The sequence below is a fragment of the Martes martes genome (assembly GCF_963455335.1).
Source record: "Martes martes genome assembly, chromosome: 7".
NCBI lineage: Eukaryota > Metazoa > Chordata > Mammalia > Carnivora > Mustelidae > Martes > Martes martes.
This window is the reverse complement of record NC_137894.1, coordinates 62,031,165-62,057,229: the sequence shown is the minus strand read 5'-3', so window position 1 is coordinate 62,057,229 and position 26,065 is coordinate 62,031,165. Positions and strand designations below refer to the sequence as shown.

The 26,065-nt window shown below is 37.9% G+C and overlaps 1 protein-coding gene across 3 annotated transcripts in view; it reads right to left on the bottom strand.

The window, feature by feature from the left end:
* Window positions 1–26,065, bottom strand: part of TMEM62 (transmembrane protein 62) — a 53,081-nt gene that overhangs the window by 1,506 nt on the left and 25,510 nt on the right. For all 3 annotated transcript variants that reach the window (XM_080807710.1, XM_080807709.1, XM_080807711.1), the window contains 9 exons: window positions 22,610–22,751; window positions 19,916–20,040; window positions 19,656–19,778; window positions 17,464–17,619; window positions 14,457–14,616; window positions 9,649–9,762; window positions 7,689–7,773; window positions 4,026–4,130; window positions 2,150–2,268 (listed from right to left, as the gene is read on the bottom strand). In XM_080807710.1, coding sequence (XP_080663836.1) covers window positions 2,150–2,268; window positions 4,026–4,130; window positions 7,689–7,773; window positions 9,649–9,762; window positions 14,457–14,616; window positions 17,464–17,619; window positions 19,656–19,778; window positions 19,916–20,040; window positions 22,610–22,751 — 1,129 coding nt within the window. The remainder of the gene's footprint in view (window positions 1–2,149; window positions 2,269–4,025; window positions 4,131–7,688; window positions 7,774–9,648; window positions 9,763–14,456; window positions 14,617–17,463; window positions 17,620–19,655; window positions 19,779–19,915; window positions 20,041–22,609; window positions 22,752–26,065) is intronic.

The window sequence follows — 26,065 nt, the reverse complement described above, 5'->3', positions numbered from 1 at the left end:
AGATGCATCGTAGAGCTTACATTCTAACAGAAAGAAGAGAGACCAAAAATATAAACACAAAAGATCACCATAGTTGTGACACATTCAATGAAAGAAATAACTGAGTCACAAGAGGGTAACTGAGAGATGGGTTCTCTGAGGCCTGAAGAGCAGGAATGACTCCGTGGAAGGAAGCACATTCCAGGCAGAGGAAACAAATAACCCCTGAGGTGGGAGAGGCCTTGGCCTACTTAAGACCCATGAGCCTGGAACATGATGAGCCAAGTGGAAACTGAGGCAGTCAGCAGGACTCAGATCATGTCGCTGCTCTGCTTAAAGGGTTTTCAAGCTGAGGAGTGAGCTGATTAAGGTTTTGAAAGAAGTGGCTGCTCTGTGGCAAACTGAGAGTAGGGAGGCAAGGGTAACAGTGGGAAGACCAATCTGGGTTCCTGCAGTGGACCAGGCAAGGGATAATTATGGGTTAGACTAGCGTGGTGGTAACAGAGATGAAGAGAAGTGGTGGATTCAAGATATGCATCGGAGGGAAACCGAACAGGGTATTACTTGCTAATGGATTAGATAGATACAGGGTATTAGAGGGAAAGAAAAAAATTAAAGATACATCCTAGAAAAACTTACCAAAATTGTAAAGAACTGGGGGAGGAAGAGGTTTGAGGTAGAAACGAAAGGTCCTATTAGACATGTGATATTGAGATGCCTGTTAGATATCTAAGGGGAGATGTGAAATGGCAGGTGGATATATAGACACCTGAAATGCAGAGAACAAGTCAAAGGCAGAGATAACACATTTGGGAGCCACAGGCCTAGATGATACATAAAATCCACTAGTGGTGTACTATTTATTAAAATATGAATATGGGGTGCCTGGGTGGCTCAGTCGTTCAGCATCTTCGGCTCGGGTCATGATCCTAGGGTCCTGGGATGGAGCCCCACATCAGGCTCCCTGCTCAGCGGGAAGCCTGCTTCTCCCTCTCCCTCTCCCACTGCCCCCTGCTTGTATTCCTTCTCTCTCTGTCTCTGTCCAATAAATAAATAAAATATTTTAAAATATATGAATATAAACCCTACCTTCTAGTAAGGCTCAGGTTTTATTTGGTATAAGAGTGCTCCTGTGAGACAGCCTCCATCTACATAATAGAAAACTGAACAAGACTCAACGATCTACTCACATATAAAATGCTGCTATACAGAGAATGTTCTGGTCTGTGGTCAATGCTTACTAGGCAGAAGTCTTCCCTGATTGTCTCTAATCCTGCCGATCACCTTTACTGCCCTGTTATAAGGCTGTGAGCTCATTCTGAAAAATGTTTTTGGCTCTCTTCCCAAACATGAGATCATTACCTGAGATTTTAGTACCTTTAGCCCCAATAGGTGAATAAAATACATAGTGGGTAAATACTTTCCAAACTATATACGAAGATTTGCTATTGGTTAGTTGTGTGTGTGTGTTTTAAGATTTCATTTAGTTGAGAGAGAGCACAAGCAGGGGGAGAGGGAAAGGGAAAAACGGACTCCCTGCTGAGCAGTGAGTCGATATGAGGCTTGATCCAGGACCCGAGATCATGACCTGAGCTGAAGGTAGATCCTTAAACGACTGAGCCACCTAGGCACCCCTGTGTATTTCTTTTAAAGGAATCTTAATATACCTGTAAACCTAACCTATTAGTATTTTCCTAAACAAACAGCAGCTAAGACATCACTAAAAAGCCCAGGTCTGGTTCTTGCCCAGTGCATCTTCCCCTGGACAATGGACCCATTTCTCTTGTCTATTTTTCCTTTTCTCCCTCTGAAACATTTTCCTTCTTCATTATCAATTTTGGTTTACTTACTTATTCTACTTTAAGTCCCTTATCTCATTTTTCGTCAAGGGAAAGGCACAGTAAAACAAACTACAAAACTAAAAATCTCTTTCACTTTTTAGAAACCCTTCCTGCCGAATGTATTTAGATGTTACGAGAGAGTGGTGGAAGAAAGAGCTTAGGAAGCATTTGAAAAACAATTGAAACATTGAAAACAAACAAAACAGCAAATATTAAATTAGGAAATATGATCTGTGGTGTTTAGTTTGAGGCTCGGATTTAATTCGTAACTGTTATATAATTAGTCCAAAAGGCCGAGGCGTTCTTACATTCCATTTCTGACCTCTTACCTGCAGAATGCCAACAACAAATGTTAGGCTGCCTTGTAGGAAATGTCCATCAACAAACATCCCAAAGGAAAAGCAGCAACCCAATTTGCCTTTGGTGATCTCACCAACAAACCATGGTCCTGAAAGAGGCAATGGGGACAAAAGGAGATTAAATGACTATGATTCTGATTATATACATCACAAGGTACATTTATAGGAATAACACAGTGTGAGAGTAGTCATTGGTAAGCATTTTATTGGCATAGTTTTTCTTCTTTACTGATCTGTATGTTGCACCATACATCTTAGCTAACCAACCATTTGCTCCTTTGCTCCACTTTTGTCTGATTATGAAATCATCTGAGTACATGCTATACCCGAATAGATTCCAGAAACAGGTCAGAGTATGTTCAGAAACTTTAGAAGATTCTGTTGCAATAATAATCTTAATATAATGCATTAACATTTCCTTTAAGCAAAGAGGTAGTCTGTGAAAGTTAGTTTTCCAGATAACTGATATTTACTCCTTTAAGCAATGAAACTTCAACCACTTTCATCTTTCTAAAATGCATTTCTTCTCTTTCTTATTAATATTCATGAATGTATTCTGACCTTTTCTTGCTGAGCCAAGTCATTACTTTGTTTATCAACTATACACTCAAGGTTAACATGTAAAAAATTTAATTTCTTTTTCATTTAGAATGCCAAAATAACTTTTTGCTCCTCCCTATTACTTAATGTCCTTCCTAGCGTGCAGGTTTCTGGAACTACTATATTGTCCAGAGTGATAAATGGACAGTCAAGATTTCCTTTCTCAAAATGCAAATACCATCATCTGTTGGTAAGAACAGGGTTCAGCTTTAAAAAGTCATAGGTAATTTTCTCAGATGTTATTATATAACCTCCACTGGATACAGAGTCTAAAAAAGTGTTTTCCCTGAAAGTTTCAACTTTTAAACATGGAGCAACTTCTACTCTTTTAATGTTTTCTTTTACAGCCAGGAGCCAAATCACGTGCTTCACCCTCTAGTGTAAGGCAAGTGTCTAAAATAGCTTCAACCTATCTTCTAACAAGGAAACTGACCTCCAAAGGGCCATCCGCCAAAGCCTGGTACACAGAATTGTAGAGTGTTGTATTTTTTTATCTAACTACTCTGTTCTCTGGTGGGAGTTACTAATAGGCAAAGAAAAGTCCTGAGGTGGAATAAAAGTATAAGACAAAGACTAAGCAACGAGTAGGTTAATCTACTCCTAACTGACTTTAAGTCACTAAGGAACATTAGTAAAAAGCTGTAAATACAGAACCACAGTGCTTCCTGCTTCCGTAAGTGGCTGAGGGACTACGTATTGGGTATGATAATATAACAGAAGAACTTGGATATGCCTGAACTCACCACTCATCTCAGGTTCTCCTTTTTGAGCTGAGTTTTTAAGGGGTATCCATACGTAAATATTCACTGAAGTACATACTAGGCATTGTGCTTAGTGCTGGGCATAGAGGTGAACAAGACAAACAAGACTTCAGTGGATATTCTAATGAGGGAAGAGATGATAAACACAGAAGATAATCATAGGTTCTGATAAAGTAAAGAAGGAAGTAAAACGTGTGATGAAATAAAGGATAAAACTTCAAGGTACTCAAAGAAGGCTGCTCTGTACACACACGCTAATTATTTAATGGTCTTCTCAGCTTAAGTTAACTCCGTGTCAACTAAATGTCCTTCAAACATGTTAGGAAAGAACTTTATTTCCTAAGATCATGTTCCAGGAAATGATTTATGAGGAATCCATGTGTTGTTCATTATGCTCTCAAGAGTTTAAATGACTCTTTTGTCAAAATACTCCATACATCTTTTGGCAGAATTCTTCACAATCTCGTGTTTCCTAATTGACTTACCCAGTGCTGTATACAGGGTTAGCAACAACACAGAATAGTAGAAGATGTTTAGTTTGCTCAGGACGTGGAGAGAAAAGGAAGTCAAATTTATAAATCCTGGAGACCCTAAACAGAATAAATTTGAAAAAACAAACAGTGAGCACATGCAAAGTTTTCTTTCTTTCTTTCCTTCCTTCCTTCTTTCCTTTTTTCTAGTTAGTTTCAGAGATAGCATTTAGTGATTGGTCAGTTGTATACAACACCCAGTGCTCAGTACATCAAGTGTAAGGCCCATCACCCAATTACCCCATTCTCCCACCCAACTCCCCTCCAGCAACCCTGTTTGTTTCCTAGAGTTAAGAGTCTCTTATGATTTGTCTCCCTCTCTGATTTCATCTTATTTTATTTTTCCTGCCCTTCCCCTATGTTCATCTGTTTTGTTTCTTAAATTCCACATCAGTGAAATTATAGGATACTTGTCTTTCTCTAAGTTCAATTTCTTTGTAAGATTTTCTAGAAGACTTCCATGGGCTATATTTTGTTATATGGTAACTATACAGATGACACCACTTTAAATTCAGAAGTTGGCAGGAATCCTGAGAAGCCAGTCCAATCAGAACTACAGAGAGTAGAAAGTTCAAGGCAGTAGTGTGGCTGGGAGACACGCACATGCACACATGCACGCACACACTTTTAGCTGCATAAACATGTAGGTTTGAAATAGAGTGCTGTGCGCAAAGTCTCTGTTTTCTATGGGATTTAGTATCCAAATGTACAAACTTCCAAGTGGTATATAAAAATATATCAAAGAAGTATCAAAATTTCTCCAGTCTAATCTTAAGTATGAATATCCGTCCAATATTTCTTTCCCATATGTGACATAGCTCCTAACTCATTGTTATTCTCTTACTCTAACTGAAAGGGATCCCTAAAGCTCTTCAAATTAACATCTCTTAAAATATAGTGCCAAAAATGCCAAGCATATAGGCTTCACACCCAGAGTAGCTCCACTCTGTGGCCACAGACTAAAGTATCACAGATCCTCAACCTTAGTCTGCCGTTTTTCCACTCATGTGTGTGGCTTGTCATAAACCAGAAGACATGACTGGAAGCTTGGTACACACTGAGCACCCCTAGAGGTGAAAACTACTGAAAGAACCAGTCCCAATGAAAGACAGCCTGATGTAAGTTAAATAGTATGTCTTTATAGGCCAACATATCCATTTTGTATTTAAAACACTATTCAGTCTGACAGTTGATTTTGTACAAAACTTGGTAACAAATGATCTTTCCCACTTTGTCTGTGACATTCTTGCTACTCATTCCTCTCTTAAGAGTCTTTCTTGTTCTAGTCTGGTACTTCTCAAAGTAGTCATCTACATGTCCACCTCTAATAATTATTTATTTATTTTTAAAGATTTTATTTATTTGAGAGCGAGCACATGAGCATGAGCAAGGAGCAGGGCAGAGGGAGAAGCAGGCTCCCCACTGAGCAGGGAAGCCTGACAGGGGGCTCGATCCCAGGACCCTGGAATCAGGACCTAAACCGAAGGCAGACACTTAACCAAATGAACCACCCAGGCACCCCAATAATTATTATTTATTGTAAATAAATAATCCTTTAGCCTTGGAGACAGCTATGCTCCAAATTTTTTTTTAAAGATTTTATTTATTTGACAGACAGAGATCACAAGTAGGCAGAGAGGCAGGCAGAGCGGGGCGGGGGTGGAGGGGGGAGGCAGGCTCCCTGATGAGCAGAGAGCCAGATGTGCGGATCCCAGGGTCCTGGGATCATGACCTGAGCCGAAGGCAGAGGCTTTAACCCACTGAGCCACCCAGGCACCCCTATGCTCCAAATTTTAAGCATAAACTTTAAACGTGATTTTCTTTTTTGGCTCCACATTTAAATAATCTGGGGGAACTCTGAAAAAATAATCATGCCCAGGTCTCACTCAACAGAGATTCAGATTTAATTGGCCTGAGGGAGAGGAGAAGCTTAGGTTGCAACCCAGGTGATTCTAAGTAGTCAGGACTGAGAAATACTGCTTTAGTCAGAGCTGAACATCTCTACCGTGACTGGCCACTGGAATCATCTGGGGAGCTTTATAAACTACTGATGCTTAGATCCTACTCCTAGTGATTCTGATGTGATTGGTCTAGGGTGCTGGGTAGACACCAAGATTTTAAAAGATTCCCAGAGGATTCTAAGGTGCAAAGTTGAGAAGTGTTGTTTACAGAAAAGAACTGACCTGGGGTCAGAAGACTTAGGTTTCAAGTCTCTCCTTTGTCTCTTACTAGTGATGAGACTTTGAACAACCTTCACAACCTTTCCAGTCCTTAGTGTCCTAATCTTTAAAACGGGGACAATAATACCTATTTCATAGGATTGCTGTATGGATTAAATGAGATAATGTAGGTAAAAATATGTTGTGAATTTCAAATAACTACACAAAGATATCGTTATCCCCACAGAATGATGCTGGGGCCCTCCCTTAAACATTTATTTATTTACATTATATGCAGGAACATATATGTGTACAATAATGGTTCTTGAACTTCTTCACAGAATTTGTGAAAATATATATAGGCAGGAAAACATTCAGTGGGATGTGTACACTCCCTCTGTAGTTAGCCATTTTACTGTTGAGTCATTGCTATGGTACTCCCCTCCCCTACAATCAGTCCCTGATCCCAGGGATTTCATCCAAGCCAGGAAGGGGTAAGGAAAATTTAGTTCAACAAGTATTTATTTTCTGTTATGCACACAGGGCTGGGTGCTGTGAGAAACAGAAAAGAAGTGGAAAACAGGAGCTCCTATAATGAGAAACTTACAGTCAGGTTAAGGAGAAAATGTATATATACATTTGGGGTGGTTATAGGAAGCAAGGTGACTGACTGGCCAAGTACAGCATTAATTGTCAGGAAGGACTCAAGGGATTCAGAGATGCAAGAGCTTATTATGACCTGGAAAGGGCGGAGAAAATGGGATGGAAAACGAGGGTTTGAGGTGAGCCCTAAAGGAGGCTAAGATTTAGGTAAGTTTAGAAAAATCACTTAAAGATAACAGCCTAGGCAAAAGCACAGAAGCATAAATGAGTATGGTGTTTGTAGGGAACAGCGGAAAACTATCTAGGCTGAAATAAAGGTAACTGGTTAAAGATGCGGCTAATTAGATAAGACCCAGCTGTGGAGGATCTTTAATATCTGGCAGAGACATTTAGTCATTTTGAGCTATATTGTGATTTTCCCTCCCATTTCTGTTCGAGCTTCATATTATTGCAATGTAGCAGCAAAAAAAAACCTGATTTTTTTAAAATTTTTTAAAGATTTTATTATTTGAGAGAGAGAGAGAGAGAGCATGAGAGGAGAGAGGTCAGAGGGAGAAGCAGGCTCCCTACCAAGCAAGGAGCCTGTGGAACTTGATGTGGGACTTGATCCCGAGACTCCGAGATGATTTCCTGAGCCAAAGGCAGATGCTTAACTAACTGAGCCACCCACGCGCCCCAAAAAGTGAATTTTTTAAAAAAAGATCAAGTACTATGGAAAAAGTACAGTAGGTTTGAAGAATGCACCTCACAGAGCTAGGGCAAAGATAATTTATAATAATATTTATCACTTGGTAATAGGATATTATGTGATACTTTAGAATGAAGACATCTGAGAATACAAGGAACCATGACTAACCTTTATGCTCTGGATATCCTCGGTGCCTAAAAGTAATGAGAACAGTGAGCTGGATCAGCACAATTATCACAAAAAGGACCCGGGCCTGCAAAGAAATTGGTGTTAGTGTGAAGCAGATACATGGGTACAATGACAGTTAAGGTTTTTAAAATGGCTTCATCAGCAAAAATGGAAATAACACCATTGCCAGAAATGACTATGCAAGAAAAAGAAATCATCAAAGAGAACCAAACAACTGAGCCACCAAAAAAGAAAATTATAAATAGCCTCAGCATTACTCTTTCAGGATCTGGATACTGAGACTAATATTGAAACAAAGTAATTCTTAGTTATATAAAGTGATCAAACTGAAACAGTCCACCTTCACTGTCCTAGAAGTAGAACTGGTTTTATTTCAAGTTGTATAAGAGTAAAGAAAAACCATACACAGTGCACTGCAGGCCGAATGAACTAAGTCGGTATTTTCTTTTGCTTTCTCCTTCAGGGCACAATTCACTTGGAGATTAACTCACAATGAAGAGACATAACCTAGCTTCTGGTTTCTCAAAGTATGGGATCATTGGAATCACCTTGTGCCTGTTGGGAAGGCAGAATCTAGGTGCCATCTCAGCCCTACTAAATCAGAATCCGTTTCTTGTTAATGTTCCCTGGTGATTCATAACTACCTCAAAGTTTCCAAAGTCTGATCTAGGTGACTATTATAAACCCCCAAAAGAAAAACAAATGACACTAAAGGAACTTGTAAAACTGAGATACAAATGCCCATTAGTTATATTTCCAAAAAGCTTAATCATACAAATAATACAATTAAAATAATAAATTTACATTGTAAGTCTGTAAAGATATATGTAAAGCTATTACTAGAAAGTGAAATTAAAGGAGGCTTAAATTTTCTTCTCAGGACGCCTGGGTAGCTCAGATGGTTAAGCATCTGCCTTTGGCTCAGGTCATCATTCCCAGCGTCCTGGGATCAAGTCCCGCTTTGAGCTCCGCGCTCAGTGGAGAGTCTGCTCCCTCTCTCTCTGCCTCTCCCCCTGCTTTTGCTTTCTCTCTCAAATGAATAAGTAAAATCTTAAAAAAATAAAAAAGTAAAAAAAAAATTTCCTCTCAACATCATGGTGTGTCTCTTTGGTGTGTTTTATGTCAATACCCAATTAATAAGACATAAATGGTTAAATATATTAAGGTATATCTATGCCAATCAACATCATTTTTAAAAGTAACATAAATTGATATCAGAAAATAGTCAAAACAAATTCCTCAGTAGAAAAAAAATTCAGGGAGCGCCTGGGTGGCTCAGTGGGTTAAAGCCTCTGCCTTCGGCTCAGGTCATGATCCCAGGGTCCTGGGATCGAGCCCCACATCAGGCTCTCTGTTCGGCGGGGAGCCTGCATCCCTTCCTCTCTCTGCCTGCCTCTCTGCCTAATTGTGATCTCTGTCTGTCAAATAAATAAATAAAATCTAAAAAAAAAAATTCAGACCACAAAAGAGAATGAAAATTACTATTTTATATTAAAAACTCATATACCAATATATATGAGAAAAAAAACGAGTATCATAATGACAAATACAATGGTTATAATAAGTAGTGTGATAAGAGAATAATGTGGGACTGATTTTACTTTATTTCTAAATTTTCCAAGTTCTCTACATTAAGCATGTATTATTTATATAGAAAGAAATAATTATTTTTAAAAGATCCTTAGTCCAATTTTATGCAGTTCCTTTAATTCCCTTAGTTATTCTGGTTTTATGGTATTGGTTAGAACCAGGTTCCAAAACAGGTATTACTTGTCAATACCTCTGCTTCTTTTAATTCAAATCAACTTTAAAGCATTGTCTTCTTCTAGACAAATAACTAAATTTTATGAAGTTTGTCTTTCTCACCACATGATTATATTACTACTTTGGACCCACCACTAGATTCCACCTAATCTCATCGAAAGCTGAATTTACTCACCACAATGCAATGGTCAGTAAGGAGAATAAATGATGCCAGGGGATCAAATCTGAGGTGAATATCCTCTTGAACAGAAAATAGGTGGTGAACACTCTTAATTCTTCCAGCAGAATCCTAGTTATAAGCACAGCAGTGACTCTCATGCACATTTATATGTATAATGTTCCAAGATTTAGCTTCCAGTAACATTTGTCCATTATCTCTGAATAGCTGTATTTTTTTCATTTATTTTTTGCTTCTTCCTATAAGCACTTTAAATATAACTTCTTTTAAACCCTGTAATTCTATATTTGAACTAGAAATATCAGCATGTACTCACAATACATTTTCTCTTAAAGAAAAATTTATGTTTTCCCTCTGCTCACTGAAAAGGCTTAAAAATAGTAACAAATCCAAGAGCAAGGAGCTAGCTGGGCTAGCGCCCAGATTGTACTCTCAAAATAAAATTTCTCATTATAAGATCAGTGCTCTTTAGAGAAATAGCTGATTCCAGTTCCTGAACAAGAAATACACAGGGAGAGCTTAGAATATCTTCATGCCAGAAAGCAAGAACACTAACAAAGACCACTGCAATTATATCGAAAGACTTAGTGGCCAACTTGGAGAAGCTCCCACTAGCCAAAGGTAGAACAATTTGAACATCAAAAAATATAAATGCCATGGATTGAAACATATCAGATATATATATTTTTTTAAATTCTGAATTCACAATGATACTAAAAATAAAAGATTCATTTGGTTACCTTTGGCAGATGCTAGGGAAGCAACTCATTATTCTGAAAATTGATTTAGAAAAGGGAGGGTGGGGGAAGAATTAAGAATTTATCCTACCTTTCCTGTATGAACTTCTCTATCTGAGTACCAAATAGGTAAGGGAATTTTTTTCTTTATGGGACTATTCTAATTAATACTCCTTTTACAAGGAGTGCTAATTTGAATACCACCATTGTACAACTCTAATGATATAATGGATCTAGGCCAAGACCATCAATAGCTGCTGGAAATCCTTCAGTGAAAAGCTGATTAGCTACTTCATAATGAATGGAGGGAAAGGCCGGCAGTGTGCTAGAGCTGGCTTGACAGGCTCACAAAAGCCAATTGTTAAATTTTCAGGAATTTTGCAGGCCAGTTGATATGCTGGTAGCTTCAAATCGGCTATTTTATACTATGGAAATTGGTATAAATCAGGGAAACAGGACAAATCAGGGTTCCCTCTTCAAACCCGTCCCAAGCCATTCGTTAGATATTTACCACCACATCACCGGATAAAGTTAACAACACCTGAATACAATGATCAATCCTAACATTACTAAAAGAGAGACAACCAGATATCACAGACTTCTGATAAAAGCATAAAACAGGGGCGCCTGGGTGGCTCAGTGGGTTAAGCCTCTGCCTTTGGCCCAGGTCATGATTTCAGGGTCCTGGGATCGAGCCCCGCATTGGGCTCTCTGCTCAGTGGGGAGCCTGCTTCCTCCTCTCTCTCTGTCTGCCTCTCTACCTCCTTGTGATTTCTCTCTGTCAAATAAATAAATAAAATCTTAAAAAAAAAAAAGCATAAAACAACAAATCAAGTATTCCCGCCAAAAAAAAGACTCAAACCTGATCAAACCCCTAATGTAACAGCCACTTATAGAAACTAGAGGGGGTGGACGAGCATGCTGAATGATACATGAATGTAAACAACGTAAATCAAGAATGTCGAAAACTCTACAGGACAGAAGATCCAGTTTCCAAAATTTTCCAAAAAATAAATTGCAAAGAAAAAAAGGGGGGGAAGAGAGTGGGACTCTTGTCCGAATTCTGATTTGAACCAACCACATGCTTGTTATATATATATATGACGAATTGGGAAAACTGAACACTAGATAGCTTGAAATTAAGGAATTACTATTAATTTTTCAAGTGTGATGGTATTATGGTTACATTTTAAAAAAATCGTTCTTTTAGGGATACATACTGTCATATTACAGATGGAATGACATCAAGATTGGTCATGAGTTGGTAACTGTTTAAGTCGGCTAAGGGATACATGGGAATTCATTATAGTATTATCTCTTGCATATATTTTTAAGTTTTCTGATTATACAAAAGTTTTAAAATAGCAAAAAGAATTTGCACATGTGTTTATCAAACTTTTTTGCTCAAAATGTTATTTTAAGTTATACATTCTTATTTTAAAGCAGAGTTTGTCTTTAATTTTGAGATAGATTTCTGGAGTCTGTTCTTTCATTTGGCAAAGTAGGCACAATAAAGTTCTGGTTCTCAAACTTTAGTGTACATCGGAACCACCTGGGTGGACTGTTGAAACAGATGGCTGGGTCCCATCTCCAGAGTTTCTGATTCAGAAGTTTGGTATGGGACATGAGAATTTACATTTTTAACAAGTTCCCAGGTGATGCTGATGTTACTAGTTCAGGAACCATGATGAAAATTGATTAAAGGGTCTAGTTGCTACTAGGCTGCTCAGACCTACAGTCAATAAAAATAGTGAGTGGGTAAAATGTTAAGATAATAAATTGATGTTGTCTCTCATAGATTTTTCTCAGACTTATCTATAGTATACTGTATTTGAAAGAGTAGAACTTGGGGTACTTGGGTGGCTCATTTGGTTAAGTGTCTGCCTTTGGCTTGGGTCATGATCCCAGGGTCCTGGGATTGAGTCCCTCATTGGGGCTCCCTGTTCAGTGGGGAGTCTGCTACTCCCTCTCCCCCTGCCCCTGCTTATGCTCGCTCACTCACTGTCTCTCAAATAAATAAATAATCTTCAAAAATAAAAATAAAAGAACAGAACTTTCCCGTTGACAAATGAGGGGACCAAGTTCACTATTTAATATTCAGTAGACAAATCCTTTAAAGTTATATAAAAGAAAACAGGGGCGCCTGGGTGGCTCAGTGGGCTGGGCTCTGCTCGGGTCATGATCTCAGGGTCCTGGGATCGAGCAGCACATCGGGCTCTCTGCTCAGCAGGGAGCTTGCTTCCCCCCTCCCCTCTCTCTGCCTGCCTCTCTGCCTACGTGTGATCTCTACCTGTTAAATAAATAAATAAAATCTTAAAAAAAAAATCCACCAAATTATACTCTTTAAATATGTAGAGTTTTTTGTATGTAAATTATACCTCAGTAATATAGGAAATGTTAATGGATGTGGTGAAAAAACAATGAATACTGTTATGCTGAAAAGAAATAAAACATTAAAAAATATAAAATATAATATACACCCAAAAAAAAAACCATGGAAAAAGTATATGTAATTTCACATGTCTACTAAGAATTTAATGAAGCAGCCAGAAATGTTTCAAGGAACATGGGCTATAGTTTTTTCCTCATAAAATCATAGAAGCTGGGGTTTTTGAGGCAATCCAAAGATTTGGGAGGTCCCTATCCCTACTGTGAACACGTCTCCTATGGTTGTGCCTCCTCATAACTGTAAATAAAGAAAGGGAATAATTTATTCTAGGTGTACTTGTACCTTCAGGTTTTCTTTCAATAATCCACCTTCTATCAGAAAGAACATTTAAGAGTTCATTCCCAGTCATCCTTCCTTCCATGTCCTCCCTGTGAGTTTCTGCCTCCTAAGCAGAACACTTCAAGGATGTGTGGCATTGCAGAGTGCCTTTTCTTGCTTCTTCATCAATGAACTGGGGATAAAAGTCTCTACCATAAAGGATTGTTATATGAATTAAGTAAGAAATTATAAGGGTTCAGCCTTTCCTTGGAAGGAGCTCAGTAAACAGCTCCTTCCTATTCAAAATCCTTCTCTGTGACACACACACACACACACAAAAGATAATGAAAATAATTACATGTGTTTTCTGAAGGATTACTTAGTAATCTTCAAACTAAGACTTAATATTAGAAGATGAAATAGTTAAAAAAAAAAAAAAAAGAAGATGAAATAGTTAAAAACTGTCATCAAATCATAAAGTTGTGGAAATTGACAGATTTTTTTTCCCCCAGAAACTAATTCCTGAGCACAGTCTATCTCCTAAAGAATTTCCTAATGTTGACAAAAGCGTTCTATTTTGGTAATGAATGACCACTTGCTACCCCGGCAGGTGCTAGTGAATTAAATGTCCCAAGCTGAATTGGAATAGCAGGAAGACTGTTACTACATATGCTATCAATGCATACTCCCAAAACAAACAAAAAAAATCCTCTGGATGCCTTGAAAATTCTCTATCCTACAGCTTTCCAAAATAGTGACACAATTTTCCTATATTTGGAGATAGCAAGCAAAGGCATGGGTACATAAATACATGTTTTCTGACTTATTCTATTATCTCTGGGTATGTTGGGGAATTTGCTCCTGTTATTAAAAGACTCCAGGCAAAGTTGAAAGAAAATAAAAGAATGATTCCCTGGGGCCCAAAAAGAGGGGACTGTGGCCAGTAACTGCAAACTGAGAAGTCTAGTTTTTTGTCTAACAGAATTATTCCTCAGTGCTCATTTTCAGAAAATACTAAATCCAGTGTATTCAAGGTTTTTGTTAAGATTTTACTTATTTATTTGAGAGAGAGAGCATGCCAGGGAAGGGGGCAAGGAGCAGAGAGAGAGGGAGAGAAACAAGCAGACTCCACCTGGAGCACAGAACCTGATGCAGGGCCCAATGCCACAGCCCCAAGATCATGACCAGAGCCAAAATCAACAGTTGCATGCTCAACCAACTGAGCCACCCAGGTGCCCCTCAAGTTTTCAATTAACTTAGTTTCATCTCTATCAATTGACTGAAAAAAAAAAAATCACATCAGAGTTTAGTGTGGTTATAGCCAAATCATTTATATGGCAAGTTGAAAATTACTAACTTACCTGGACAATTACTTCTATGTTATGTGTCCTGTTACTATAGTTTCGTGGGTTCCACTTCAGTATGAAAATAGGACCAGACAAATGAACAGCCTGCCCTAAATGAACTCCATCAATCTTAACTGTGACGGAAGTAATGGGGGTCAAGGAAAAGGCCAAGACTCTAAAATGAGAACATACATAATAAGCATGTGGTTTTCAATATTTTTACTGCTTTTAGAAAGGAGAATAACTATTATAATCTGAAAAAATATAAATGTAGGCAGAACCATCACACTGCATAATTGTTTATATGATCACTATTCATGATCTGGTTTCTTTCTGAATGGTGGCTTTTGGAGTTGTATAATTTAGCAAACCTAACTTGGTGAGAAATTAGAAACTATTTTCGTACTTTTTAGAAAGGAAAATCAATTTTCTTTTGACAAAGCTGGAGTAGATCCAAAGTTCTTTCTGATAAAATCCTTAAATCCTGGTTTTTTACATAGGAAAAGAATATTGGTTAGACATCTTACTTTGTTAATCTCATGTTAATCCTACCATCCACTCATTTGGTTCCCAACATATCTGTCCACAAGAAGCAAGAGCACAAACAGAATCAAGGCTACCAGACCCTTTCAGAGAATACAATGTCTGAATCAGATATCCAGTATCTATCAAAAACACCTGAGATTCACTTCACTGCTGATGAAAAAAATAAGTCAAAACAGCTCGATACCGGGGCACCTGGGTGGCTCAGTGGGTTAAGCCTCTGCCTTCGGCTCGGGTCGTGATCTCAGGGTCCTGGGATCGAGCCCCGCATCAGGCTCTCTGCTCAGCGGGGAGCCTGCTTCCTCCTCTCTCTCTGCCTGCCTCTCTGCCTACCTATGATCTCTCTCTCTGTCAAATAAATAAAAAATTTAAAAAAAAAAAAAAACAGCTCGATACCATTTTTCCAGATTAATTAGTACATCTTTTTAAAAGTACAGCATCCAAAAATGATAAAAGCACCGTAAAATTTGTACTCATTTGCCTGGTAACATTATAAATTAGTATCTTTCTAAAAAGTAATTGGGTACCTTATGCACTGCTCGTGGTAATGTAAAATGGTACAGCCGCTATGGAAAACAGTATGGTGGTTCCTCAAAAAATTAAACATATAATTACTATGTGATCCAGCAATTCTGTTTCCAGACATATGCCCCACAACTACTGAAAGCAGGGATATGAACTGAGTATACTCACATTCACAGTAGCATTATTCATAATAGCCAAAAGGTGGAAGCAAAAGTATTGACAACGAATAAACAAAATATTGTATATACACACAAAGGAATATTGGTCCGCCTTAAAAAAGCAAAGAAATTCTCACACACTCTACAACATGGAGGAACCTTGAGGATATTATGTTCAAGAAGCCAGCCAATTAGAGACGCCTGGGTGGCTCAGTCCGTTGAGCCATTGCCTTCAGCTCAGGTCATGATCCCGGAGTTCTGGGATCAAATCCCACATCGGGCTCCTTGCTCAGCAGGGAGCCTGCTTCTCTCTCTGCCTGTGCCTGCCACTCTGCCTGCTTGTGCTCTCTCTCTCTTTCTCTCTCTCACTCTGACAAATAAATAAATAAATAAAATCTTTTTCAAAAATTAAAAAAAAAAAAAAAAAAGGCCAGCCAGTTAAAGGACAAATACTGTAGGATTCTCTTATATGATGTTCCTAGAATAGTGAAATTCATAGAGACAGACCAGTAGAATGGGTGTTGCCACAGGCTGGGGAAAGGGGGAAATCAGGGAGTTACTGTTGGATGGGTACAGAGGTTCAGTTTGGAAAGATGGAAGTGTTGATGATGGATGGTGGTGATGGTTGCCTAACAGTATCAGTGTACTTTAATGCCACTGAACTGTACACCTAAACGCTGGTGAAATGACACATTTTATGTTCCATATATTTTACCACAATTTCTTTTTTTTTTTTTTAAAGATTTTATTTGTTTATTTGACAGACAGAGATCACAGGTAGGCAGAGAGGCAGCCAGAGAGAGAGGAAGGGAAGCAGGCTCCCTGCTAAGCAGAGAGCCCGATGCGGGGCTCGATCCCAGGACCCTGGGATCATGACCTGAGCTGAAGGCAGAGGCTTTAACCCACTGAGCCACCCAGGTGCCCCTACCACAATTTCTTAAAAGAATAATGATTTTAGTTTAAGAAAAAAAGTAATTGGGCAATCTTTATCAAGAGTCATAAAAGAATTCATAATGTTTCACCAAGATTCCCACCTCTAGAACTTTATCTAAAGAAATTATTCAAATGAGGGGCGCCTGGGTGGCTCAGTGGGTTAAAGCATCTGCCTTCAGCTCAGGTCATTATCTCAGGGTCCTGGGATCGAGCCCCGCATCAGGCTCTCTGCTCAGCAGGGAGCCTGCTTCTCTCTCAGCCTCTCTGCCTGCTTGTGATCTCGGTCTGTCAAATAAATAAATAAAATCTTAAAAAAAAAAAAAAAAAGAAATTATTCAAATGGGAAAAGCATCTACATGCATCAGATGCTCATTCCCAAGATAGAAAATAAATGGAAAAGTTCACCAATAAGATAGGAAAATAGTTAGGAAAAATTGTAGAGCATTCTCTCTATTGAAAGAAAAAAAAAATAGGAATTGTTTACAGACTGTGCCCTATCTTTACAACTATGTAAAAACGTGCCTCAAAGAGAATGCCTGAGAAGGAAAAGTCAGAAATGTCATTAACAGCTCTCTCTGGGGCTAGGGGGATTACAGCAAGGCAAAACATGAAAATAAAATACACAAAAATGACAGTGGTAGGGCTATGGGTTTCTGGATTTTTTAAAAAATTTCAACAGCTTAAAAAATTATTTTTTAACTGAATGGGAATGAAGCAATAAGCATTTTATCTTTATATAATGTTCAGATTGTTGGGAAAATTAAAATGGGGCTTCTCAATGATTTCACAGGAGATTATAATCACATTGACTTATTCTCCATTAATATCAAACTGAAAGTAAATTCCAAAAAAGTGCTACATACCTGATGTGTGTTGAATGAAGGAGTCTTTCTAGTGGTTCATGTCTAGCACAACTATATAAGAGTGACTTAGGATTAGTGATAAGAACCACAGGCCACTCGCCAAAGACCAAATCTGCGAAGCTAAAGAGGTCATGGTCAAAAGCAAAGATTCGGTACCTAGAGACCAGAAGACAATAAGGTAATTTAGTCACTTCATATTATAAGAGGGTATGAAAGTAATACACAGAACAGATGTAAAAATGTAAAACTACAGTTTCTGAGATCATGAATTTATACAAAGTAAATAATATTGTTTCTGTCCTTCTTCCCTTGTCCCTATCGATTTATAGTTCATGTTTGTCACAAATGGGATCTCATTGAAGACATAATTTAACTGTGCCCTAGGACAAGGCCTGGTACATAGCATGCACCCTTTCATTTTCAAACAAACGCTTGATAAATTAATTCATTTGGTTTCTGACTTTAAGACTGTTTTGAATCTAAGACATTCATCATAAGCCCAATACCTGACATTCCTCATCTCATCAAAAATGTTAATATTAACATGAACACAATTATAAGTCTTTCATTCTTCTTTCAAACCTTTATTTCTATAATTTCAAAGAAATTAACAAAACTTATTTTGGTTTTCTAATGCATGGTGAGAAGTACAGAGAGTCATTAAATAATAACCAAAATTTTATATTTTCTACTTTTTGAACTGAGAAAAGAAATGATTGACTATGGCAGAAACAATAGTGCTCACCAAATACTCCACGTGCTCCCCTGCATTGCCCAGTCTCCCTGGTATTAGGTTGGGACCATGTGACTATTTCTGGTCAATGGGCTGTGAACAGAAGTGACATGTATCACACTTCTGGTCCAAAGTACTTAAGAGTGGGTATGAGTTCTCTTCTCTGCCCTGGAATTGAGGTGTTAAGATGGAGGAAGTCTGAATCCCTGAGTCACCCCACGGAAGAGAGATGCCCTGGCTCATACCAGATTTACATATATGAAAAAATAAACATCTGTTGTGTTATTTGTATCCACAACAAAGCCTAGCCTAATATTACTAATACACTTTTAAAAGTTCTTCTATTACCCTAATGCAACTTAAATGTTTAGAAGGGCAGGTAAAGGTTAGGTCCTTTCAGTAAAACCCCAGGGTTGGAACAACAGGAGAGCAGGTGGGAAGAGAAAGAGAGGAAATGGTTTCATGACATCACTTAACTTGTAACTATAGCATTTATAAGAAGTAAAGAAGCTGATCAAGGATTAGGAAGGCTATCTGGTAAAAGGCAATCCCAGCCCAGCTCACAACCTCACAGGCATGAATAGGCAGGTCTTAGCTCAAAGTAATTACAGTTGCCAACTAATTACAGGCTTCAAGCATACCTTTAGACAGTTTCTAGCAGAGCCAATTGAAATGAGTAAGTACCTTACAAGATGTAAAGCTATCTTTTAATTCATGGAAGTAGTTAAAAATAGACAGATAACATATTTAGCTTGAAAAATATTTACTGAATAAAATATTCAGAGAAGTGAGTGTGAATAAACAGTAATTGATAAAACAATGTTCAACAATGAGATGATACTCTTCCATATTTAAGCTACTGTACTTAGTTATTCTCAAAATATGTATTTAGTTCTTGTCTCTTTATATACTTAACTATACTGTATGCTTTTGATAAACAGGTTATGTTTTCTCATAGAAAGACTTTAATCTTAATAAAACCAACTATTGTGTATTTGAAGAACTTAAAGCACTAACATGGTAATGACTACCAAGGTACATATAAAGTTCAGAAGGTGATACACTTACAATTCTAAAGTAAGTGTGGTCCATAGAGCACCTGGTGGGCTTTAAAAAAAAAATGCAGTTTCTTGAGTCCTAAACCAGACCCATACAATCAAATTCTCTGGAGATAGGGCCTCCAAATTGTTATTTTAATAACAATCCTTGTGCAGCCTGGAGTTTGAGATCCATTTCCAAATGGATGCATCTTGAAAATCCAATGTAACACAGTGAGAGCAAATATAACACTTGCAATGAGGTTTTTCATACCAACACACATAATATCTACATTACTTTAAAAACTTAGGGAAATCATAAGTTCTTCCTTGACTGGGATCACCCATGATAGCAATAAGAAAACTATCATTTTAGCAAAACTTACATGTTTAAGTTTTATTTTGTGGGGTAGTTCCCTTACCTTCTGTTCTCTTTCCAGTCTCCCACCTCAAGTTCCAAAGTGCCCTGGAGGTGACGTGTGTGCAAAACAGGCATGAGCCCACCGAGAGTGTGCAGGTGCCCACACAAATATGCTGTAGCTGAACTAATTAACGAAAAATGAACAGAATAAGTGAACAGGTAACTTGTTACGCCAAACTAATAAAAAGATCTCTTTGGGAGAGCAAGAGGAACATAAAAGAATTACAAGCAATTAATTTTTATTTTGGAAGCCTGCCTCACCTCATTATAGACCGAATTCCAGGTGATGGAGAGAGGATAGTGGATGTTGTATAGTGTCCAAACCAAATACTGTGGTTGCTCCGACTACTTTCCTTGGCCAGTAGGAGAAGTTCCTCCATTCGCTTCTGAAATGGGAGAAAAACAGAGGGATCTTTAATCAGGGCTCAAGCTGAAATCTACAGATTGAACATCTCCCTTGAAGTTTTATACTAATATTATGTCTAAGGCCTAAGCCCTACTAATTAATGGCCTGTATGGACCTGTATAAATTTCAAACTGTTTTCATATACATTATAATTCATTTGGTCCTAAAAATAACTCTGTGCTAAGTAGGACAAGTATTAGCCACATTTGATAGATGAGGAAACTGAGAAATAGAGAACAATCTTTAAATGGCATAAATTTCTTTTTTTCTTAAATAGAAATTCTTTATAGAAATTTCTTTATAGAAAATAAGAAGAACCACTGATCTTTTTAGCCCTGTATGCTACACTGCAATTAATAAAGAGGAACTTGAAACTAAACTTCTAAAATAAGATGTACATATGCTGTACCTGAATGTTCACAACAGCTCAACTCAGAATAGCCAAAAACTAGAAACCATCAGTATATCCAAACAATGGAATGCTATGCAGTGATAAAAAGGAAAGAATTACTCAAACACACAAAAATATGGATGAATCGCAGAAACATTACACTGAGCAAAAGAAGCCAGACAGAAGAAGAATATATACTATATGATTTCATTTACATAAAATTCTTTATATATTTATCCATATCTTTATATATCTATATAATCTATACTGACAGAAAATCCATCAATGGTTCTCTAGGATTGGGGTGAAGACTGACTACACAAGAGAACTTTCTAGGATGACAGAAATGTTCTATCTTGATTGTGGTGACAGGTATACCAGCATATATATTTTTTGTCAAAACTCTTCAAACACTTAAAATGAGTGCATTTTATTGTATGTAAATCATCCCTCATAAAGCTGATTTCAAAAATAACTTGTACAGGGGCACCTAGGTGGCTCAGTTGGTTAAGCAACTGCTCAGATCATGATCCCAGGGTCCTGGGCTCGAGTCCCACATCGGGCTCCCTGCTCAGCAGGGAGCCTGCTTCTCCCTCTCCCTTTGCCCTGCACCCCTGCTTGCGCGTGCACAAGCACTCTTCCTTTCTCTCTCTCAAATAAATAAAATCTTTTTAAAAATAACTTGTACATGTATAAATATATATTAATTATCTATAAAGTGCTTATAGCAATGAATTCTTGGACCATACCTTCAGGATTTCTAATTTGACAAGTCTTGGGGGAAGTCTGAGAATCTGCATTTTATGAGTCCAACTGATTTTCATGCAGATGATCTTTGAATTGTATATTAAAAAACACTGCTCTAAGGAGTAGGCTTTAAAATAATAAGTTAAAAAACTGTCTAAAGACAGTTGGGAGATATGGGACGCCTGGGTGGCTCAGTTGGTTAAGCCGCTGCCTTCAGCTCAGGTCATGATCCCAGGGTCCTGGGATCGAGTCCCACATCGGGCTCCTTGCTCAGCAGGGAGCCTGCTTCTCTCCCTGCCTCTGCCTGCCTCTCTGCCTGCTTGTGTGTACTCTCTCTCTGACAAATAAATAAATAAAATCTTTAAAAAAAAAAAAAAAGACAGTTGGGAGATAAGAAACAAAATATACCTTCATTAAATAAAATGTGTAGTATAACACAATGCATCTCACAATAGTCTATTCACTTGATTTCAAGGTCTTCTGAACCCTCGTATCACTTTGAATCTCTCTCAGCACTTAGCAAATTCTGCCCTTTATTATAGTTATTTCTGCACTAGTCTTACTCCCCTCCACTACAGTAAATATTCTTTTTTTTTTTTTTTAAATATTTTATTTATTTATTTGTCAGAGAGACAGACGGAGAGCGAGCGAGCACAGACAGACAGAGAGGCAGGCAGAGGCAGAGGGAGAAGCAGGCTCCCTGCTGAGCAAGGAGGCTGATGTGGGACTCGATCCCAGGACGCTGGGATCATGACCTGAGCCGAAGGCAGCCGCTTAACCAACTGAGCCACCCAGGCGTCCCTACAGTAAATATTCTAAGAGGCAAGTGACTTGATCTTATCGCTCTTGTATGCTTATAGGCAGGCACATATGTCTTGCCTACGGGCATGTGCTTGTTAGTGAGCTGACATCTGTTGTACTAAGAAATAATGGGAGGGTCTCAGATATGACTTTCTAGACAGTTTTAATCCAGCAACGGTTTTCACCTCACTTGCTTTAATGGAAATTTATTTACTTCAGTGGTTGTCCTTCTTTTATTAAAACAAATAGAGTCCATTAGTTAGAAATGGCAACTGTGGGGATTTAGGAATATACCCCATAGTATAAAAGCTGTATGCCCTGCACCTTGCAAAGAGCATGCTGCAGTTAGTACATATTTAATAAATGTTTACGGAATAAATATAAAATGTGAGATACTTCTTTATGAGATTTTGGGACTAGAACAGGGATAGCAATGATAGTGCTCAAGTAGCCAGTGATTTCTTCTAGCCATACTTGTAACCACAGTAAAATTTTTCGCAAGAATTTCTGGATAAGAACTGGTTTACTTAGATAACCTTAAGTGAGCCACATTTATCCAAGAAAAAACAAAATAGGTTAGCTACAAAGGGAAGGTAGATTTTTACTGTACCTCATCTAAAATTCCAAAGAAATTATAGGGTCTCTTAGGCCCTGGATTTGGGGTGGCATCCAAAGAGATGAAAGAATAGTTTCCAAAGGGAGTACTGTGGACATAATGGAAAGAGCCATCCTTATGTACAGCAGAATATTTCCTAAAAAATACAAGACAGGAAAGTTTTAGCACAATCATAAAAAAACAGAATGAGTTTAAATTCCTCCCCGTATATCACACTATATTTTGCCTCCCTTTGATCATTTCCTAATCTGACAGAGAAATACATCAACTATTCACAATAAGCTGATTAAAGAAAATTTTAAAGATTTTTTTTCCCATTGTCTACAAAGATTTAGGCAAACTAATTCATAAGTAACCAAATACAAGGTCATCAAGCAAAGCAGAGAAGGAGATGGCTAGTTTAGGCAATCCACTGAACATTTAAAGAGAGATCAATCAGAATCCAGTGAAATGGTACTTATCCATCATTGAAAAATTTAGTGAGGACCTACTAAAGTACCTAGCAGAATTCTTGGAGTAATGGGATATAAAAGGTATTTGCATCCTGAAAGAGGATTACAGAGACTTAACTCACAAAAAAGCCTTGCAAAGATGAAGTCATCAAGCCAGGAGAAAAATGTTAGCTAGGTCTGAGTCAGTAAATCTTCTTCAGTTCCTAAAAATACATCTGTAACATACACGGGGTATACATTCAGTAATGAAAGTCCTCACTACCTAAGTATTAACAGTGTTCAGGTGTCTGTAAGGTTGGAGAATGAAGAACAGGGGGAGAGGGTAGGTAACACAGTACACAGTGTAGGAACTCATTAGTATTTGTTGAATAAATGTGAAGGAAGGTATAGATTGGGGACATACCTATATTATTCAAATGTCAAAACATTATAAGAAAATAGATAAGGCACATAGGGAAAAATACAAATAAACTCCTGAAACCTAATGTGCTATCGGGGAGCTATATTTGAGCCATGATAGCCATCTAATCTATCATAAAATAAATAGATTATCACAGACAGTATAATTAAAAGTCAATTAGCTCTATTGCCTCCCTTCCTGGTATTTTTAAATTTTCTATTTTGGGAGGCACCTGGTTCAGTCAGTTAAGCGAGCGACTCTTGATTTCAGCTCAGGTCATGATCTCAGGGTCATAGGATCCAGCCCGGCACTGGGCTTGGCACTCAGCACAGAGTCTGTTTATCCCTTTCCCTCTGCTCCTCCCCTGGTCACATGGGCTCACGCATGTGCACACTCTCCCTCTCTGAAATAAATAAATAAAATCTATTAAAAAAATAAAATTTTTCAGGGCGCCTGGGTGGCTCAGTTGGTTGAGCGTCTGCCTTTGGCTTGAGTCATGATCCCAGGGTCCTGGGGTTTAGCCCTGCATCGGGCTCCCTGCTCAGCGGGGAGCCTGCTTCTCCCTCTCCCACTCCCCCTGCTTGTGTTCCCTCTCTTGCTGTTTCTCTCTGTCAAATGAATAAATAAAATCTTTAAATAAAATAAAATTTTCTATTTCAAGTTTTTTTCTCAGTAAAATTTTTATTTATATTTTTCCTGCTTAATTTGTTTTCAGTTATTCTTTAGGATCTTATAATCTCACATATATTGTTTCCTTTCCTACATTTTTAACACATTAAAATCAACTATCAACCCAACTACTTGAAAATAGAGATTAAAATATATGATAGCTATTAACATTTTTTGAATTATGGATTTTGACATTCTCTGGGGGATTTGTAAGATCAAGATTTAGCTTTAAGATTTTTTTGTTCACCCCAATTCACTTTTCCTTTCCTTCTCCTACTGTCCTCCATATTATTCCTTATGCTCACAAGTGAAACCATATGATAATTGACTTTCGAGAGACTATGTTCTCTGAGAAACAAACTGAGGGTTTTGGAAGGAAGGGGGGTGGGAGGATGGGTGAGCCTGGTGGTGGGTATTAAGGAGGGCACATATTGCATGGAGCATTGGGTGTGGTGCATAAACAATGAATCTTGGAACACTGAAAAAATTTAAATTTTTTTTTTAAAAAATCACAGTACCATGTTATGCAAATAAACAAATATGAGTGTTTGTTTTTAGGAGAAAAAAAAAGATTTTTTTCGTTCAGTCACCCCTGGGTGACTCAGTCAGTTAAGCATCTGCCTTTGGGTCAGGTCATGATCCCAGACTCCTAGGACTGAGTCCCACATTGGGCTCCTTGCTCAGCGGGGAGCCTGCTTCTGCCTCTGCCTGCTATTCTCCCTGCTTGTGCTCACTCTCTTGCTCTCCCTCTCTGACAAATAAATAAAATCCTTAAAAAAAAGGATTTTTGATTGGTTGATATATCTGTAATGTCCATATTTCAGGCTGTTAAAATGCTGCTTATTAAAAATTCAGATAGAGTTTAGGTGCTTAGATACAAAAATATAAAGGTAAGAAACCTTCAAGTGACTAATAGCTTTACCCTCCAGATAACCAGTCAGACCCAAAGTCCTGTTAATTCTTCCTTGAAAATGTTCCCTAGTTCCATTCCACAGTCACCATGAAAGATACAAATAGATAATAGAAAATGAAAGATAGTTTGTTCCTGCTATTTGAAAAATGCCAGTGGAATTTTGATTGGGATGGCACTGAAAGTATAGATTGCTCTAGGCAGTATAGACATTTTAACAATGTTTATTCTTCTGATCCATGACATGAAATACTCTTAAATCTTTTTGTGTCTCCTTCAATTTCTTTCACGAGTGTTCTGTAGTTCCTCGAGTATAAATCCTTTACCTCTTTGGTTAGGTTTATTCCCAGGTATCTTATGGTTCCTGGTGCTATAGTAAATGGAATCGATTCTCTAATTTCCCTTTCTATATTTTTTGTTAGTGTATAAGAAAGCAATTGATTTTATATCCTGCCACATTACTGAATTGCTCTAGTAGTTTGGGGGTGGAGTTTTTTGGGTTTTCCATATAAAGTATTATGTCATCTGCAAAGAGAAAGAGTTTGACTTCTCCTTTGCCAATTTGAATACCTTTTATTTCTTTTTGTTGTCTGATTGCTATTGCTAGGCCTTCTAGTACTATGTTGAACAACAGTGGTGAGAGTGGACATCCTTGTCATGTTCCTGATCTCAAAGGGAAGGCTGTCAGCTTTTTCCCATTGAGGATGATATTCGCTGTGGGTTTTTTATAGATAGATTTTATGACAATCCTAAAATTTGTATGGAACCAGAAGAGACCCTGAATTGCTAAGGAAATGTTGAAAAAGAAAAACAAAACTGGGGGCATCACGTTGCCTGATTTCAAGCTTTACTACAAAGCTGTGATCACCTAGACAGCATGGTATTGGCACAAAAACAGACACATAGACCAGTGGAACAGAGTAGAGAGCCCAGATATGGACCCACAACTCTATGGTCAAATAATCTTTGACAAAGCAGGAAAAAATATACAGTAGAAAAAAGACAGTCTCTTCAATAAA